The sequence below is a fragment of the Rattus rattus genome, chromosome 1 (genome assembly GCF_011064425.1).
Source record: "Rattus rattus isolate New Zealand chromosome 1, Rrattus_CSIRO_v1, whole genome shotgun sequence".
In the NCBI taxonomy this organism is placed as follows: Eukaryota; Metazoa; Chordata; class Mammalia; order Rodentia; family Muridae; genus Rattus; species Rattus rattus.
In genome coordinates this window covers 145,722,414-145,744,071 of record NC_046154.1, presented here as the reverse complement: position 1 = coordinate 145,744,071, position 21,658 = coordinate 145,722,414, and the positions used below count along the sequence as shown (strand labels likewise).

The 21,658-nt window shown below is 39.5% G+C and overlaps 1 protein-coding gene across 1 annotated transcript in view; it reads right to left on the bottom strand.

The window, feature by feature from the left end:
- Prex2 (phosphatidylinositol-3,4,5-trisphosphate dependent Rac exchange factor 2) overlaps positions 1 to 21,658 on the bottom strand; it is a 209,296-nt gene that overhangs the window by 137,003 nt on the left and 50,635 nt on the right. The window contains exons 2-4 of the mRNA XM_032907637.1: positions 8,348 to 8,419; positions 6,789 to 6,911; positions 4,568 to 4,672 (exon numbers count right to left, since the gene is read on the bottom strand). Coding sequence (XP_032763528.1) covers positions 4,568 to 4,672; positions 6,789 to 6,911; positions 8,348 to 8,419 — 300 coding nt within the window. The remainder of the gene's footprint in view (positions 1 to 4,567; positions 4,673 to 6,788; positions 6,912 to 8,347; positions 8,420 to 21,658) is intronic.

The window sequence follows — 21,658 nt, the reverse complement described above, 5'->3', positions numbered from 1 at the left end:
ACCCTCAACCCATATTCCTACTTGGATACATATTCCTGAGAGAGTAGCTCTGACAGATCTTACTAAACAATGTTAAACAAGGAAGGTAAACTGAGCAAACAATGTTAAACAAGGAAAATAAACTAAGCAGAGATATTGTAGAGAAACAGGAACTCAGATGAGTCTAGGCAGGTCACAGAGAAAAAAAGAAAAAACAAAACAAAACAAAACAAAAAAAAAAGCCCAGTTACTAGTCTCAGAGAGGAAACTCCAACTCCAGAGTTGCCATTAAGTTATTTAAAATGTCAAGTTATTTTTTAATTTTAAAATTATGAGATAGGAGTCAAAGAGATGGCTCAGTGGTTAGGAACATTGACTGCTCTTCCAGAGGTCCTGAGTTCAAATCCCAGCAACCCCATGGTAGCTCACACCCATCTGTAATGAGATCTGATGCCCTCTTCTCATGTGTCTGAAGATAGCTCATCTCTCATCTCTCTCTCTCTCTCTCTCTCTCTCTCTCTCTCTCTCTCTCTCTCTCTCTCTCTCTGTTCCATATACACATACACACACACACACACACACACACACACACACACGCATACACACACATGCATACACAATAATTCGTTTTAAAAATGATGAGATACACAAAGGATCAGGAAAACTTGACTTAATCATAGACAATAAAAACTGTTCAACGTAGGCAGATATTATATTTAAGGAAGACTTGAAAACAGCCGTCATAAGTATATTCAGAGAGTTGTAAATAGCTTAAACCACTTAAATAGCTGAAGGGCACTTAATGGTGAGCAGAGAATAGGGATGCTCAGTCGAGAAAAGCAGAGGAGCCGAATCAAACAGACATCAAATGAAAAAAGAACTTCACTGAGCTACAAATAAGTTCATATAAATCATCCAATGCGAAAGGCAGAGAATTAAAAAAAAAAAAAAGATTAGGGAAAAACAATTCCAAGGCAACAGGAGAAAACAGGGATGTGGTGGCTGGAGAGATGGCTCAGCAGGGCATGGCTTAAGGGCAGTAGCTGCTGTTCCAGAGGACCTGGCTTTGATTCCCAACATCTGCATAGTGTCTCACTCACAGCCATCGGTAACTCAGTACCGGAATATCTGACACCCTCTTCTGGATTACACAAGCACTACCCATCGGTGGTAGCTAAAGATCCATGCAGGCAAAGACATCTATACACACAAAATAATGAACACTAATAATTATTACTTTCATTTTAATGTATGCACAAAGGGTAATGAAAAGAAAAAAGTATATGATTTTTTTTCCTCTTGGTGTTTAGAGATAGGATTTTACTATGTAAACCTGGCTATCCTAGAGCTCACTTTGTAGACCAGGCTGGCCTTGAACTCACAGTGATACACCTGCCACTGCTTCTGATTGCTAGGATCAAAGACCTGTGCCTCAACCACTGGTTTATGGTAACTGTATTTAATAATGCTTATAAACTTCACAATTTACGTTTTATTTTGTTCATTTTATTTTAAGTTGGAATTTTGGAGTCTGACCATGTTGCCTAGACTAGATTTCGGCTCCTAAGCTCAAAAGATCTTCACACCTCTTCCTCACAAGTGGCTAGAAGCATAACCACATTCAACTTAGGGCATGCTAAAATGTTATTATCCTCATCTAACTGTAACATAATTAAACTATGGAAAGACAAAGGCCAAGTATGAAGAATGACGAGAAGAAATTGAGGTCATTTGTAAACAATATACAAAGGACAGGTTCACTCTCCTCAGAAGCAAAGGACGCTGTGCAGCAGAGGAGTCCAAGTCAAAATTAGGAAAAACAAAGATGCAATCAAGAGTTCCATCAATAAAACCAGCCTTCAAAAATGAAGGCACAGACATTCCCAGATAAACCAGAAAAAAGGATGTATAGGAAAGATTAGGGTTGGTCAGTCGTCACAAGAAAGGTTGCCAGTCAGGGTCAAATCTACAGGAGTTGAGGTGACAATCTGTAGCAAATATAAAACACAGAAAAATGAGCACGGAAGTGCTGGCTATGTGCTGTGTACTAGAACATTTAAAATATCATAAACAACTGCTCAATAAGAGGTAAAGAGTGAATTTCAAACACCAAGGGATTTATCATAACTACAAGGAAAATAGACTATCAAAAACTAGCATTTGAGGCAAAAGTGATTGTTTTATAAGTTTAAATAGAAATGTGAGCATAATAACCAGGATTCGTACACATATAACAACAAAGTATAAAGAAAAAGTGGACAAAGTTGAAGGCCATGAAAGAGAATAATATGTGAACTTGATACTCCCTTTTTTGGTGGATAAGTGAATATAAATAATTCACAATTTCATTATTTTCTATAAACAATAACACACATATATATAGTTTTACATGCACACACACATACACACACACATACCACACACACACATACATACCACACACACACACATAAACACATACCACACACACACACACACACACACACACACACACGCACAAATACATCATAGCTGTCAACATTAAAGAAAAAGAGCTAAGGATGTAGTTCAGTAAGAGATGTGATGTTGTTTAGTGACAAACCTACTTGCCCAGCATGCATAGAGCCTGGACTTCAATGCCCTTGTTGAGAATAACAGAAATAAAAGAAGACAGGAAGGGAGGGAGGGAGGGAGGGAGGGAGGGAGGGAGGAAGGAAGGGTAATAATGAAAATTCTCAAAATTATGAATGTAATAAAAACATTAGAAAGACCATTCATGGGAACAATCTACAACTTACAAAGATTTCCTGCTAAGTCCAGCAATAAGGCAATGGCGCCTGTTCCTAGTGTTTCTATTCAGCAATCTACAACAGGTTCTAATCAAGATAATGTAATAAGGAAAAGAAAGAGAAATAACCTGCCTGAATTCAGGTAGCAAGACACTGCAAACAGAAAAGACCGCAAACACTACTACACCCAAAACATGAATTGTCCCCAAATGATACTAAGATAACAGTACCAACAGAATAATACATTAGGAAAATAATAAAAATAATAAAACATTAGGAAAAATCATAAAAGAAGCACCACACCTAGGTACAGAGTTCTTAAATATGACAAGAAAAGCATAGCCACAATGAAGATATAAGTAAGTTATATTTCATCAAATTTTAAAACTTTAGATTTTTCAAAAGGCAGAATTTTAAAAAAGTGAAAAACAAGGCTGGGAAGAAATATTGTAAAGTAATATATTTGATACAGAAATTGCTCCCAAAACTAAGAACACTTGTAAGTCTCTAGAATATAAACAATTTGGTTAAAAATATGCAAAAGATTTAAATAAATACATCACCAATGAAGTCATATACATGGTTAGTGAGCACAAGAAAGCATTCTTAGCTTCAAATTCAGACTGCAGTGAAATACCACATACCTACTAGCATGGCTTTCACCACAAGGTTAGTTACACCAAGTGTTGGCAAGGGACAGAAAACCCAAACTCTAAGCACAGATTTCCGGGGATGGCTTGACCATTGTGGAAAACAGAGCCACAGTTTCTTAGCTAAATTTACCATATGACCCACCAATTTCCCTCTTAGTTTCTATGCAAGAGAATGAAAATGTATGCCTCCCAGACAGGCTACTGCATGAATGTTCATAATTCATGGCAAATGTTATCAATAAATCACACCCGATTTCATTAATTGGTAAAAACAGAGTAACACGATATGGCAAATCTACACAATGCAATATAATTCAGTAATAATGATTGTAAAATAAAATACATGACATAAAGCTAGGTACTAAAGAAACTGCTAAATAGCAGATGCTCAGTAGACGACACCGGATGTTTCTTTGTATAAAGTCTACAGAAACTTGAAATCTGATCACTAATCACAACACCTAAGAGTAATATCGGGCAGAAAGCTTACAAATTTAAGGATAGCCTGCCCTATACAGTAAGACTATCTAAAAGAATTTGCTTTTAAGAAAAGGCCATTCTATATAGAAAGTAATCAGTGTGGCCTAGAACAAATGAGGGGGAGGGGATATGAAGAAACAGGAGAGAGGATGTATGAGCACATGAACGTACTCTAAAACTAGACTTTGTGGGGATGGCCCACCAATTCCTATCAGTTAATCAGATGCTTATAATGACAACCCACAGCCATGAAAACATGCCCTTAAGTACGCTACCTTAAAGAAAGTTGACATTGAATCCTGATACTTTCATGAAAACAGAGTAAGGATGTGTATAGGTAGGAGAGCCACTGGTCTACACTTGTTTCCTTCCTGTGACCGCCCACTTCCGATCCTCTAAGGCATAAGCAGATCTCTAGGGAGCTGATGTTGTAAGGCAAAGGTGAACTATGACCTAAATTCTTTGCTCACCAGGAACCTAGGAGACTGCACACACATTACAGGTCAACCAGAAGAGGGCATTAGCGGTATTTGTCACACGCAAACTCATCCCAGATCTGGATGTTTGGACTGTCCATGGACTAGCTTCCAAGTTTGCATGTACTAAGAAGTAACTGAGGAGATTGTGTCACATGCATTCTTACAGGTAGGGCCCTCAATGTATAGTAACAGTTGAACATGCACTTACCAAAAGAAACGTCCGGATTGTTCTTATTTTGTTCAGCTCAAGAAGCAATTTTTGCGCCTTCTCGTGGTTGCTGCAATACTCATCATAGATACGAAACTTGTCTTTCTGTTAATTAGAGAACGGAAAAAATAAGAATGACCCCATACCACTACCACTTTGAAAATTTAACCCATGTGATATGCATAGCTAAAGTCTACGCAGGAACAATATCTCAAGAGATATACTACATATATATATATACATATGTATTATTTATTTCCCCCCATCCATAAATATGGCCTAGAAAGAGAGATAAGAAATTTACCAACTTGTGAATGAGCTAATGGCAAAACTTTTCCCTTTGCCGTGAGAATTCAGACACAGCTTTTTTTTTTTTTTTTTTTTTTTTTTTTGTGGAGAAAGTCACTTTAGAGAAAGAGAAGAAACATGCAACAAATTACGAAGAATCATAAAAAACACAACCCTGAAGTTCATGTTAACCAACCCTGGCGATTGTATTGATGAAGGATGCAGATGAACAATATGATAGCCACCAACAAATAACTAAGATAATAGCAGATCCCAAAGATACAACATCCCAGTGATGCTTCATAGAAAGATGTTTAAGACAGAAAGGTCAAGAAATGGTATTATTGCCACTGTCAAACTGCCTTTATTCTGTGAGAAATGAACAAGTCTACAGAGATCCCAAAAGCACCATTCACTGGAAATGGCCAGGCCAGTGATGGACAGAGATGTGATCCATCAAGATCTCCTAGTGTCAGTTAACAACATAAACAGCTTCAGTCTTAGGGGAATTCTTTCCAAAAATGAAGGATTTTGCTATCACAATCTCTGGTCACGATCTCTTACCATCTGTAAGAATGTTCTCAAAGGGGTTATAAGTGATAGCTCTCAAAGGAGCCCGCTGAAAAACACAAGTAATTTATTGATCCAATATCGGAACAGACGGGTGTCCTTTATAGTTTCAAAGACACACAGTGGAATAGTAGGCACTATTTCATATAGCCAGTGGCACATGTAGGGAATTACTTGCCTCAAGAGACGGTCTGAGCCAGAACAAGGGTAAAGTTCAGAAAAAGCTGAGCGAACTGAGTGACACTTAGGGGTGAGAGAGTCATATGTGGTACTAAGGGGCTGGCTGGCTGTCAGGGCGCAGAGTTCCCATGAGCAGCCCTGGCCTGGAATGAGAGCTTCTCCAGCTGGAAGGGGGGTCTGATTCTTCTGTGGACGGAAACGCTTCAGGAAGTGGATACCAGCATCACAGTTTCCAGCCGCAACCAAGAAATGCATAGTGTAATCCACTCAGACCTGAGGAACATCTCCCTTCCACAGAGTTCTCTTTATGAAATACAGATTAGAAAAAGAACCAGTGCGTCCCACATAGACAACAGAACACACACAAAGCTTCATTTGGGATCTTACTGGTTTAAAGGAGCCATTTAATTCAGGGGCATTCAGAAAATAACCATCAATGGGATCAATAATAACTTAAAATTTTGTTCTTAAAGTATAATCCTTTAGTTCTTAAAAACAATTTTCACTAAGCAGGAGGCTTCTTACTTTGCAAGTTGATTACATAACTAGCTATCCTACACAAATACTCGAAACCGATAACAAGGCACATGTTCCAGACTACTGAGCTCCTGCCCCTCGTTCTTTCCACAGCATTGCAAACAAACTTCTGAGCAGCCACCCTGGAGGAGAAATCAGTCACAGGAAGCCAGGGTCTGTTCACCTCCAGGTTCGCTACCAGCCAATTAACAAGGGGGCATTCTGACCAATAAAGGGCTCGCAGCGTCATTGTAAGAGTGAGAAGTTTCTGCCTCAAAAGAAAAATGTTCTATGTTTGAGCGAAACATAAAAATCCATTCATTATGAAACAGGCTGAATATTCATTAGAATTCAAAGCTACAGAGGATGCGAAGAACTAGCTTGTCAGGAAAAAGAAAAGGCTGTTTATCCTTTGAGTGAAATGGACGATGAGAGGCTCCTCCCCTTTTCTGGCTCTGAGGGCAAGATTTCATTGGCCTTAAAAGACCCCAAACTTCTGGTGTCCGACTTTACTTCTCATGCTGAATTCACACACACACACACACACACACACACACACACACACACACACACACACACACACACACACACACACACACACTACTCTGCCAAAATGCGATCCTTAAAAATCAAGAGTTTGAAAATAAACAGGAAAAAACAATCCTACAAAGTTAAGGAAGCAGGTCCCCACTTCCTGCTGCGCGTTGGGTTCCGGATGTAAGCATTCTTCTACAACTTTCAAGAACTCCTTGTGTACGGCGAGGATCTCCTCGATATTGGAGAATAACATCTGTAAAATAAATGCACAAATAAAAACTGTAAGTACAGTTGTGAAGCAAATTTGAAAAGTTAAATTAAAAAGCCCATGAGGACACGTCTATCCTAGACAGATAGCTACACACGGCATCTCGTACTCCCATCTGGGAAGCAGAACACAGTTTTGGGGTTTTTCAGTTTCCACAGAACCCTGGGGATGAGGACACTATGCAGACACTCAGGAAAAAGCTGGGGGCGTTGGGGGAGGGGTGTGTGCAAATCCCAGCCTTCCAGTCCTAGCCTCTTTCCAGAATGCTTGTAAGCAAAACCGTGGACAGATTTGCGGACAGGCTTTCAGGGAGGTCCTTGACACTAAGAAAGGTACCCTGGAATGAAGCTGCCCTCCTGCTTCGGGCAGGTGCTTGTGTGTAGAAGTCACAGCTGGCTCAACTGCAGGGTCGCTGTGCTGCACTCGGATGGCAGACACGGGCTAACAACACTTTGCCTGCCCTGAAACACCTGCACAGATGTTTTCTTCCACCCAGAGTCCCCGTGAGTGAAAGGGTTGGAGGCCATTTCAACCACAGGTTGGACTCCTTTGGACCCAAAAGCTTGTTAACTAAAGTTCCGGTGGTAGAAAAGCCTGCAAGTTAGATGTATAATCTAGAAGGAAATAGACTCAGAAAAACCTTGGATTTTTATTTGTAAAACAAAACAGTAAGCTAGCACAATCAGCAGCCGCTTTAGAAAAATTTTTATTTACCTACCCTTCTTTCTATATGCATGCATACTGGTGTGTGTGTGTGTGTGTGTGTGTGTGTGTGTGTGTGTGATGGGGGGGATGTGTATGAGGGTGGGATGGGGATGAAACGCAGACCCCCCAAGCACAGCACACTCTCCAGCAGCCCTCTGCCCCCAGTGTTTCCCAGTTGACTCCCATGATGCCCACAGTGACCTGAGAGCACACCACCACTGAGCTCCGTCCGAGAACCCCTCCCTACGTTTTACAGGAAATGCTTATGGGTTTGCTTTTGGGTTGTGTCATTACATTCTTTTAGGTCCTCCGGCGGACCATCCAAGTCTTGCTCATTACAGACTGTAGAGATTGGAATTCCCATTTCCGCATTTCTTGCTTTTTTGACCTATTCTGGCAACTCTTCTGCCACATGGCCCAACTTCCTCACAGATCCTGAAGTTCTTGTCTTCCTTCTTACCCTTATTTTTCATCATCTCTCCAAATGGTTTCATGAGCTTGGTAACCAAAAGGAGTTCTCTACAACATGTAACCTGTCTTCTTCCTTTCCTTCCTCAATCCCTAGCTCCCTCTTTCAGATTATCAACATAAGTCACTGCTACAGGAAGTCACAGTGGAGCTGACACTAAACGGAAGGACCCTGCAGGAACGGAAGGTGATGGACATCACCTTCATGGCGCCCGAGCTTGGTTTGAGGGGCCAAAGCCACTGCTCACCTTCACTGTTTCCTCCGTCACATTTTTATCGAGCTTAGCTGCTGCACACTGGTTCATTCGATGCAAGAAGGCCTGTATGGAACAAAAGAAGACGTTATGAGGTCAAACCTCATGTCATAAAATGACTCGGTACAGAGCAGAATAAGATAAAGTTCTGTACAGAACACCAAAGCTTACCACCGGTATCACAGCGCACACCTGTAATACCAGTATCTGAGTAGCAGAGGTAGGAGGATTGCCTAAAGGGCAAGACTCGCTAGACTTCCATAAGCATTTCTAGGCCAGCCAAGACTATGTGGTGAGACCTCTTCTCAAGCAAGCAGACAAATACCACTGAAGGTTGGGGGCTGGAGAGGTGGCTCAGCGGTTAAGAGCAGAGTTCAAGTCCCAGCAACCACATGGTGGCTCACAACCAACTGTAATGGAATCTGATGCCTTCTTCTTCTGAAGACAGCAACAGTGTACTCACATAAATAAAGTAAATAAGTCTTTAAAAAAATATGAAGGTTAAACTTCTAATCGCTGAGAATAATAGTTTTGTAATAATGTCTATGGCGAGCTGTTGCTCCTACCTGAGAAGTTTTCCTCCATTACAATGCTGAGGCAGAGACAAAAATGATCCAGTCTATAAGAATTAACTCCTCTACCTGATCCTCAAAATTCAAGGGTAAAGATTTAAGATCAGGTGCTTCTTAAATTTTAAGTGTTGCAGAGCATAGAAAGATCAAAATATAATGAAAAATGACATTTCAACTTAAAAGGCAAAAGGACATTTTCTAAAATTCTAAAGTAACTCCCTTAGCACTGTGAGATGAAGGGAAGGAAGGAGAAAGGGAGGGAGGGAGGGAGGGAGGGAGGGGGAGGAGGAAGGAGGGAGGGAGGGAGGGAAAAGAGAGATAAGTACATCACACTCAGACACACCTGCCAGTAACTGCTTTCAGGAAGGATTCTTTCCCATCTATGTCACCAAACTCATTTTTCATAAGAAGCAAAAAATTAAGTTTCTGGGATTAGGTCAGAGTTCTTCATTGGCCTATGGTAGACATGAGGCTGAGACCAGGCTAAGGAAGCTGCTCACTGGTAGAATTGCCCAGCAGGCGCAAGGTCCTGGGTTTAATGCCCAGCTTTCAGCAAAGAAGGGGCTAGGGGGAAGGGTGTTGAATTTAGAATATTTAGACTGAAATTCTTAATTATAATTAAGCTTTCACTAAAGGCTAAATGCAGAAGAATGCTTGACATATAGTGAGCCTTAAACTAAAAGGTTTAAAAAGGAAGAGAAGTTTTCACTTAGCAAACTTAGCTTATGTGCTCAAGACATTAACCATAAATTACTTAGTGGCTAGGAAAGGTCATGTCAAAAACTGAGGATATTGTTCAACTGTAGATTCTCCAGCAGACCATCACTCCTTTGTCTACCTTGAGAACTCTACACCATGAGCCTAGTGAAGGTATGTAATTTCCCAGGGCATATAAAGTTCAGGGTGCCTCTGGCTATGACATTTAAAGGATAAAAATTACAATAATAATCCTTATCTTTGGAATGTTATATTTGTACATTTGAGGTGGATGATGATGAAGACACTGCTCATAATATCCTCAAATACCACCCCCAAAGCACTGCTGGCAAGAACAATGATTGAGAAAGCAGACCTGAAGACATCCTGACAGTATGTGTCACACTTAGAGTGGGCTTTCCTTTAACTTACTAATTCTACTTCTGAGAATCTGTCCTTGGATTATATTCTCACAGAAATACTCATTAAAATAATAAAACTGGAAACAACTTAAAGATTTACCCACACAGAAATCATAAAATACACTGTGGTGCATTCATGTTGCAAACTTTGATGGCAAAATCCCAGTCAGATATGATTGTACTAAAACTATATAAACATATAAATATAAATATATATACATGTATACATGAGTGATACTCATGAAAAGATGATGAAAATAATTCACAAAGTGGCATATTGTCATGTAAATATATATGCACATATAATATGTACATATATATGTATATATACATATATCAATGTATGTTAATACTGAGAAGAAATGGCCAAACGACTCCAAAACTGCAAACTAGTTACTTCTGCCTAGAGGTCAGGAATGAGACTTCTGTACATTCAACATGGTTTAACGTTTTGGCTGTGAGCACATTATCACTTCTGTTTTAAAAACAAAGCCTATTTAAACAAAATCAAACAAGGAGGCCCCCAGATCTTACCCACCATCGGCTTCAGTGTTGTTTGTTTTTCCTGATTCATCTAGTCCGTACCTCAGATTTTCTAACTACAAAATAATAACACAACTTTCTTGCAGTCATCAAAATAAATGAAACAAATAAAAAGGATTGGGTATAACTTAATTTTTATTAAAAACTATAGTGATATATATGTATGATTATAATTTTGAACCACTTTACAGCTTTTTGATAATTTTTAATAATTTGAAAATTTTTATAGTTATTTTTATAGTTTTAATAATTTGAAAATTTTATATAGTTGGCCACGGAGGAAAAAGACATTTGATTCTTGTAGTTTTAATATTCATTTTATTAGTATTATTCAGTTTAATTTTAAATTTGTTTGTCTTGAGCATTTTCCAAACCCTCACCCCAGCATGCTCCTCGTCTTTTTCTTTTCAGCTTTGCAATGACAAGAATGTTGTCCTTGTCTCGTTTACATTTCACACTGACCACATAGTAAACAGGTAATGTCTCGTGCAAGCAAACCTTAAACTTCACCTCTGCAATTATAAACATCTCTTCGTAAACAGGACCCAGCACATTTTTCAAGCACTGAAAGAAATCCTGGAAGTCATAAAACTGAATCAAAATAAGAGTTGGAAGGGACATGTACACTAATAAAGATACCACCTAGCCATCTGATATTTGTGTCTTCTGTTCTCCATGACTTTGGGGAGCATGTTGCTGAATGCACAGGAAAGGAACCGGGAACTCACAGCAGGCCTGACCAGTCACTCCCCAAGTCCTTGTTTTATCCAACAGGAAAAGCAGACTTTAAATGGCTTGCTGGGAATGTGCAATTATGAAAACTCTGGCATTTTTTTTAAATATTAAATCTTCTATCCTGAAGATCAGCATGAATATATCTTTTAACAGGCTCTATCAACAGGTTCTTTAGAATTTCATAACTGGACATTAAGCCTTCTCAGAGCAATTAAGCGAGTGGCAGCAGGTCAGTCACGAAGGCATGCCAAGGAATTCACACAAAAGTCTCTGCCTTTAAACATTTGCCTAAGTCTACAATTCCACTGGGATTACATCCTTTCTGCCTTGACACTAATATATTTCCAAATAAGCCCTAGAACACAATGTTTAACGCTCATGGTTCACATACACTGTGTTGTGTTTAAGACCTGGAGTAGTCTAAATGCAGGCTTCCGACTCTTCCTGGGGTCCTGAGAAAGAAGACGGGTTTCATTTGCCCTGCGAGCAGGACTCTGGGGCTCTGATGAAGCAGATGCAGAGCCCTGACTCAGAGTCTGGTAGGCGCTGCCTTGGTGATCTCTCCGAAGCTTGCCAATAACAGAGTTAGAGAAGTCACAACCTAGGTTTCAACTGTGGGAATGCAAATAGACAAGCCACATTTGGAGAAGGCGAGGCTTCCAGATGCTTCTCCACGGATCTTGTAGCTCACATGTGTGTCAGCACGTGCTCCCCTTTCCTTCATTCCAACACGGCTTCCATCACAACATTTTCTGAGATCCCAGTCATATGGGCTATCTTTCCCCAGCTGTGAGCAAACACTTCATTTTCTCTGTATCTTTCCACATTGTTTTCTTCTGACTACACGTTAGGCAAAAGCTTATATTAAATGTCAAATTTCAGATGCTAACTAAAGTTTAATAACACTAAAATATCATAGATTTGCTACCAAGAGAAGGAAGAAACTCATTAGACAGATGAGGAAAACAGAAGGGTCTCTTTCTTGATTTCCCAACTGTTGCTACCACCCAATGGCATGCAAAGTCCACATGGCTTCATTCTTGGCGTGCATTTGTATTTGGAAATTTTAAGACTCTAACGCACCTTCTTGAGCTCACTTTTACCTTTCCTATTCTTTCCAACAACTAGACCTGCAGCCCTCGCAAAAGTCCCACAAGTTTTAGTATTTTACACTTTAGATTCTAGCCACTCCCACTCGATGTCAACCTAAATTCACAATATCATGTAAGCATTGACTTCTGGTACTTCCATGAATAATCTACATATAGAAATAAATCAAAATCATTGGATCACCTTGAAAATGTGGCTATGAAAAGTGAGGAATGAATTTGCATTTAGAAATGAAAAGGGCAAATTTCCAGAAGGATTGTACTGTTGTGGGAAAAAATTACTCATTCAATGAAAATAGATGTAAAAATATCTTGAGGACAAATATTTCCTTTTGCCTTTTAAACTTGAAACATGATCATATCTCAATTTTTTGAGATAGCAATAAAATTTATTTTGTTTCTCGGATAGCATGCACAAAATCTTGCTAAATCATACAAGCCTTCTTTGACTCAAACATCTAGCTGATAGTGGGATCAAGGACAAAAACGATTTGAGAGTAGGAGAATTAGCATGAAGCCACGTGGAGTTTGAACTGTCTACTGAACACCAAAATGGAGATCCTAAACAAGAATTTGGCATAGCATTTGAGGCTCTGAAAGACTCTCCTGCGCTCTCTCTGGTGAGATCAGATCCCCTGGCCTGATGATGTAATAGAAAAGGATGGGGAGAGAGAAGACCACCAGTCTCAGTCCATATAAGAAAGTATGCAGAAGAAGATGGCTGCAGGAAAGAATCCAGGACCCCTCCACCATGCAGGGCATCTCAGAAAAAGGCTCAGGAGTCAAGCATTCCAATAAGAGAAAAATGAAGGTAGGAGAATAGTGTTCCAAACACCAAGGCAGGAGAAGGTTACAGACAGGGAGGGGACTGACTGCTTCTAAAGTACCAAATGGAGAAAAGATATTTAGTCCCTGGAGAGCCTGAACAGTCTGGGGGACACAGTGGAAGTGAGGGGTGGAGCCAATAGATATAGAAAAGTTCTGATGAAATTTCACTAAACACAGGGGACAACTTAGAAGGTAAATTAAATAACTACTGCACCCAACAATCCTTCACCTTTCACACAGTCAAATCACCTTATCTGAAATGCTCACAGAAGAAAGTTCTTCATGCTGGGGAGGGTTTTGTTTGTTTGTTTGGTTGGTTGGTTTGGTTTGGGTTTCTTTGTTTCTTTTAGTTTTTTTTTAGATTTTTGTGCACACACACAGTGAGATACATTGGTGAAGTGACCAAACATGAACTTGATTTATGTGAAGCACATAATGAGCAAGCACAGCCTGAAGATAATCTCACACATTTTTAATAATTTTTTGCATGAAACAAGTTATGGGATTTTCCACTATTGTATCATGCTAGTGTCAGAAGACGTTCTGACTTGGGACTTAAAGAATAGGCATTACTCACCTTGCAATAGGCTTCCTGAACACAGTTTCTGTGAAGATGTCTTTCCATTGCCAGCCTTCTTTTCTGACTCCTAAGTTCCAAAGAGGGAGCTCTGCCTTTCCCATACACTTTCCTATGATCATCTTAACATCTGCAGTCTAGAAGGGACTTTAATAACAAGCTGCTCATGAAATTCAGCGGTGTTCATACAATGTACCAGATGCTGGTTTGGGCAGCTGTTTTTCTTCATCTTGGTGAAGACAGTGGTAAATCCCAAAGAGCCTTTTTCTGTGTCTATCAATATTTAACATATTACAAATTAAGGCAGAATCAATGCAACAATTATTAATTTAATAGATTCATTTATTTTAAGATATTTAAAATTAACAATAAACCCATTCTATATTAATATAAATAACATCTTTTCAGTTTTAGAAATATATTAGTCTTTTTTTTTTACCCAAAATAATTTGTGAAAAGTTTAGTATTTGAAGCTACAGAGATAGCTCAGTGTTGAGAGTAGGGATGTTCAGATGCCACAGGCAGTCTGAGCAGCTCACGATTATCACTCCACATCCAAGGCATCTAAAACCCTCTTCTGGTCCCCATGAGCACCTATGTACACCTATCTACACAGAGGGAAACACACAGCTCAGTCACACATAAAAATAAGCAAAATCATTTTAAGTGTATTTGTCCTGAAATGCTTGCAATTTTTTAGTTAGTGCCTTAATAGAAGACTGTAGGAGGGTGTCATTACGCAGGTGAAAGCAGGAACAAGATAGAACAAGGCCTGATAGAACAAGGAAGGATAGGCGGGAGAAAAGCTTTAGAGAAAAGCAGAGACTGCAGGAGAGGAGAAGCAGCCAAGAGGACATGGAGGCAGATGTTATTATATTGTGGATCAGAAGTTATTATTATTGTGTGTTCTTTCATGTGACGATTTAAGTTCAAGAGAGTATGTAGTGGCTGGAGAAACTAGGCTGCCACGGAATTGGGTTGTATATTCCTGGCATGGTGGCAACCTGCCTTGGGAACTATATGGGTAGAGAGATTGTTGCCAGGCTCAGAGAGAAGCCATCGGCAGTGTGATACGGGATAAAGCAAAGCAGGTGAGAGGGTTGTTGACTTAGATGAAGATATCTGCCAGATATCTTGGGGCACTATGGTGCCGGACCTAGTGCAGTATTAAAGACAGCCTTTTTTATAATTTTACAGTAACAGAAGACAGCAGGATCATCATGTTTGCTAAAATTACTGTGATGTAATGTTTCAGTAGAATTATCAAGAGAAAACACTATAACCTACTATAAATGTATATTAAAAACAGAAAGAATATGTTTCTTCTAACTTATTCAGATATTCATGGATATTCTTCTTACATGAATTATCAAACCAAGTAACTATAATCTCTTAAAAGTTATTAGTAATATGGAATCTGAGCCCATACATAGTGAACAAAACCACTGGTACATTAAAATCCACTGGTCTACCTTAAAGAGATTTTATATTCATGTGGGAATGTTTAAATTTTCAGTGTTATTTTTATCTATTTCCTATATATTGACATATGTCACTACATACTATTGAAAAAAATCACGTGTGAATATCAGTATCTAGGTCATCAGAAAATTCTTAAAGTATTAGGGAGCAGTCCTAGAAATGGACACTCATTTCCTAAAACTCAACGGTCCCTTGAAAGCATGAATTCCATCACTGCCAGCAAATCCTATCAGTTGTTTCTCTAGAAGTGAGAGGCTCACTCTGTTTACTGAGCCAATGACTGACAAATACCTAGATACTCTAGAACAGAAACCGTAATTTGTCTTAAAATCACTATTTTAAGTAAATATCATGTTTCCCAAGAACTCTACATAGTGAGTTCCAGAACAGTCAGGGCTATACAGTGAATCCCTGTCTCAAAAACAGATAGACTGACAGGCAGGCAGACAGACAGATAGACAGTGTTCAGTAAGCTTGTGGAACCAAGAGACAATTTGTTCTTCAGTAGATGACAGTCATTTCAGAACACACACTATGACCTATAAATTTTCCTAGTGTGTCCTGTCTCTCAAAACATTGACAAGCAATGTGGACTATAGGCTATGACAGTCTACTTGTCCATCCATGGGTGGAAGGGCTTCTCAATCTTGTTGTCAGTTGGAGCTGGATAATGCTTTTGTTGGGAGATGTGCTGTCCATTCCAGGGTGGTTGGGGGTGTTTCCTTTTCTAAACACCGGTTGCATGTCTCTGAACTGCACCTGCCTAATGAGTATAAAGAGATCATTTGTCCCTCAGCTACCATGGCAACTTTCCATCCAGACAAAGCTACAAAATCTTAGAAATACTAAACCATCTGTTAAGCACTTCAGTATCATTTAAGGCTCATCCTTGAGGGTACTGATCAATCTAAAAGTCATTCAAAGAGTATATACAACACCTGGATTACTCAGATAAAAACCTAAATTGCACTGACTTGATTGTTTAATCAAATGCCAAATTCCCCAAGGACAGTCATCTATGTTTCTGCTCAGTCCTGGGCCGAAAGCATTTGTTACATCACTGACACTTTCTACATGTGCCCAACTACTGAATACAGCATGTTTTACTCCTGTTTCTGAGTTATTACTAATTCCAACTGAACCTCATGATCATCTCAGAGACAGCTAATTTTAATCATAGTTTCTAGATTTGCAAATAATTAAGGGGCTGTAGAGATGGCCCAGCAGTTAGAAGCACAAGCTAATCTTCCAGAAGACCCAGGATCAGTTTCCAAAACCCATATGTTGGCTCCCAACTTTCTGTAATGCACATTCCAGGGGATCCCACACCCTCTTATGGACTCCATGAACACCAGGCACACACACATGGTACACAGACATTCATGTGGCCAAAACATACATACATACATACATACATACATACATACATACACATGTGCATACGTACATACATATGTACATACAATGAAATAAAAGGAAAAATGTTGATGAAGATAAAGCAATTTACCATTCTCTACTTGACCCCAATAAGTCGAGAGCCCTATATAAAAACAGAGTTACTCCCCAGGGAAAACTTCAGCTGATACTTCAAGATATTCTCCGTCACTTGTCAGCATGTGACTGGAACATTATGCATCAGACACAGGACATTAGAGATGCTGAACAGGAGACTGGCAATGGTGAAGATGAAGCAAAAAGGAAAGAAACGAAAGTATTGCCAGTAGAACTATATAGCTTTTCCCTTAAACATTAAATGATTGCTCTTCCAGAGGTCATGAGTTCAATTCCCAGCAACCACATGGTGGCTCACAGCCATCTGTAATTGGATCCAGTGTCCTCTTCTGGTGTGTCTGAGGACAGTGACAGTGTACTTATATGTAAAATAAATGAATCTTGTTTTTAAAGTAAACTAAAATCATTTTCCTCTCTTGTACCTTTCATTAATTTTCTCTAGCTTGAGCTTTGGTTTTGAAAGTTCAGTTCCTACAAATTCATTAGATAGCTCCAGTCAGAAAGTGTGTTAACAAGATCTTTAACTTCTACTGACCTAGGGCAATAATTGTTCTAATGCAGATGTAAAGAGCACCACAGCGCTTGCTTTAAGAATAATACAATACAGTTAAAACATTCATTCAGGGCTGGGGAGGTGCTCACTCAGGCACAGGACTGCCACATATTCACCAAGACCAGAGTTCAGATTCTACAGCATTGACATATCCCAGCACTGAAAAGGCAAAGGCAAGAAGACCACTAAAGCTGACCAGCCAGTGAGTTCTGTGGAATCGGTGAAGCTACAAGTTCAGTGAGACACCCTGTCTCAAAAATTATGGTAAAAAGCACTAGAGGAAGAGACCAGGTATCAACACCAAGAGAAACCGACCATCTTCCTCAAGAGCACCACCAACATGGACATAAGGGAGCCACATATTCATTTTGTCATAAGCGTCCGTCTTCTCTGTCTTGCCTTTCACTGAAGAAGCTGATGGTTAGCAGCTAGTCTTTTAAATTGAAGTCTGTTTTGCTCATTTTTGCAAACTGATCTCTGTGGCCTTGGCAGTTCACGGCCACAAGTTTGGAATTTTGCCAAAGTTCTCTTGACTCTTACAAATATTTAGTGATGATCATTCCAGAGTTGTAAGCTTGAAAATGCCATTTGATTTTAAAGTGTTTAAATAAAATACTACTGTTGTGAGAGAACAAAACAAAGTAAATACTCCTAAAAGTTTGGTGACCTGTGTTACTTAACTCTAAGTCTCACCAGAGTCTAACGTGGAGATACTAATTCTTAGATGTCAAACTAAAATAGCTCTGGAATCTGTTGAGACAAATACCAAATAAAATCATTTTTTGATGTAGCAGTAAATAAAAATAATAATGGAAGCAAGATATCATGCACCATGCCATGCTACCTCCTGCTACTCTGTGTCTTCACAGCAATCTCGCCTCCATGGCTAGCCCCATCTATCTCTTGGCTCTCTGCTGTGAACTCTCTTCATATTCCCAGCATCAGCCCCCTGTGGTTATAGTCACAAAACCCAGGAACCCATCAAATTCAAAACTCAATAAGCTTGTAATTTAGCAATCAGATTTATATCAGTAAATTCTCACTCCACAAAAGTCCACAAAGTAAACTCAGAACCAATTAATGTTGATATAAACTGCCCACCTAGGTAAGACAAATTGCCCTGTAATAATCCATCCCTTATAAGATATTCATAACTACCTGTGACTCTTTAAGGCCATACAGATCTGGGTCGTCTTTCTCTGCCTCCATCTTGGGTTCTTCTCCCCTTCTTCCCTCTCTCTCTCCCCTCTCCAAAACTCTGAGCCCGCCTTACTTTTTTACCATCGAATCACAGGTCTTGCCTTAAATTGTGCCTGCCCTCATCTGCTTATAGACATCAATCTACATACTGGCTTTCAACTAACATTTTTAATAAATGAGTATTTTTTGTCAATAATTCTTCTTATCATATTTATCCCAAGAATTTGTTTCCTGAAGATCCTGCTTTCCTTGTACTGTCTGGGTTGAATGATGCCTCTTTCCCAGACAGTTAGATATACAAGCCAATTCTAGGGAGAAGAAAATTAAAGAAATCAAGGAAGAAAATAAGAGAGTGTGTGGTGTTGTGATGGGCTGTTTGGAAGCCTTTCAACATTTACTCTTTGAATACCTCTTTCAAGAGATCTGGAAATGCCCACTAAACCCACAGACTACCACAGGAACCTCCTGGAGGTGGAACTGAGCTCTGTGATAAGCACTTATGAGAAGCCAGAGGTTCCAAGTGTGGGTTTCCGTAGCCACTAAATCCCGCTAGCGATAAATTCCTCATCTGGCAGAATGATGGCGGGGTTGAATGGAAGTGTTTTAGCTGGTATGTTGTGCAGCACACACAAAGCTCCAGTAAATATTTCTGATGCTGTTGCCCTTTTGCTAGCAACTCTCAGTAAACCCCCAGCCTCAGTACTATCACTTCTACTGCTTATATGCTGAGTGTGAAATGTGTCTGAACACCGAGTCTCCGGCAGGCACTGCACTTTGAGATTTGGAGACAAGCTGGCAGACAAGCTGCAGGAGCTAGCTTAGACGGTTATTAGAGGCCCAGTCTGCACAGACGGCTCAAATCCATGGTCAGCCAACAAATTGTGTGAAACACACCTTACCCTCTCATAGCCAAGGATGAGACTAGTTCTCACTGCCAGGAACACTGCATGCCCTTCCATACCCTGAAACTGACTGCTAAAACAAGCCCTTCCAGTCATTTGCTTCTGGCAAGTGGGTTGTCCCTCCAACCAGAGAAGTAACTAACATAATGACCAAGAATTGGACAACAGAGCTAAAAGTAAGGCTGTTGCCTGTTCCTCTCTGCATCACTAACAGCAATTTTGACAACTCTTGGAAAAATCCCTTAATGTAAAAAACAAATACTGTAATTAGAACATTTTAGAAGAAATCATGCTATTTACAAATGCTACATATTGGGTGGGGTGGCACACTAATAAACCCACTGTAAACTGAAAATATCATTAGCCAAAAACGGATTGAATCGACCTAAGCTGAAGAGCTGTGTAGGTGAGCAATACAGTCCTGTGGACTATCAGATGGTTTCTCTCATGGCCATGTGGCTGATTAAAGCCTATCTGCTTGATGCTACCCAGCACAGAGACAGTAATCATCCTGCACACCATCAGCTAGCCCAACACATGACCCACATTCAAGATTCAAAGTAGAGTTTTCAATAGATGAATATAACTTTGAAACAACAATTCAAGCCAAATTATCAGCAAATTGGAGTCATGGGTATTTTTTAAGTGTTGTTGTCTCTAAATATTGGGTCTTTCCAGCCTACCCTGACTGGTATTTTGTGCAGATATTATACATACCCATAATATCCAGATATTGTGTACATATGTTAATGTTTGTACTAGTGTATTTACTTTCTGGACATTCCAGAAATCTTTAAACTTACCAAAAATAGAATAGCAGAGCTGGAGAGAACAGTCAGGCATTAAAGTGCTTGCTGCATAAGCATTACACCCGAGTTCAGATCCCTGGCTCCCATATAAAAAAACAGATACAGTGGCTCAAGTCTGTAGCCCTAACACAGGGAAAACACACACAGGCAGATCCATGGAGCTTCCTGGTCAACCAGTCTATTCCATCAGCAAATATTGGTTCAGTGAGGGGCTCTGTCTATAATATTAAGCAAAAAAAAAAAAAAAAAACTAAGGAAGACACTCAGCATCTACCAAACTCTGACCTCCATGTGACATATGCATGCACACATACAAACACAAATACACACATACACTACACACATAATATGTGTATAAACACATGAAAAAGTAGAGACCAGAAGCAATTCATTCAGATCAAGTTACAAATGTGAGTTTTCTGTCTAATTGTTATTATTCAAGGTACAGTCAAAGCTGTATATCCTATGTGATAGCAAGCCTTTAGCTTCAAATCTGAACAAACGACTCACACAGGCTTATCATAAAACCAAAGGCCAGTCAGTGACCTTCTCTTCAAAACAGTCATAAGATGAATACTCTCTGTCCCACCAATGCTTTCTAGTACTGATGACCCCTCAAACAATGTTAACAATTGTAATTTATTGGGTTGGCTTACAATAGAAAGTCAAAAGAGATTCCCTTGGGTATGATGCATGTTTTAGGTTATGGTTTGTTTGTAAAGGAGCTTAATGTCAGAAAAAAATAATAAAATTTTGATGACATTAACAAAAAAAATTACAAACATAGGAGAAAACAAGAAAAGGATGTTTCAAATGCGCCATTGTTTTCCTGAAGATATCTTACATAAAAGTGTATTTTAGTTTCAAGAGAACCTGACACTTTCTTCTGGCATCTGCAGACAGTAGGCCTGTAGGTGGTACACAAATACACATGAACCAAAACACCCATACGCACGAAACAGGAGTGTGTTTGGGTGGGGTGGGCTGTTGTCATTTGTATACAGGTGTCTGTGGAAGGCACAAGACAGCATCAGATCTGAAGCTGTAGTTAAAGACATCTGTGAGACACCTGGCATAAATGCTGGGAACCGAACTCAGACGCTCTGCAAAAGCAGCAACCACCCTTAACTGAGGAGCCGTCTCTTAGGCCCCAGAAATGAATTTCTAAAAGCAGCCCATACACTCCTGTGAATGTCTTCGTGATTTTTTCCTTAATTAGGCATTGCCTAAACTGCTTTATTTTTAATACTGTACAAATATTTATGCTGCTGTGAAGACAGACTATTGTGCCTTTGATATAATACTTCACATTGTACTGGTTGGGAATTTACATTGATAGCAGATAACTTAAATAGCACAGCACAA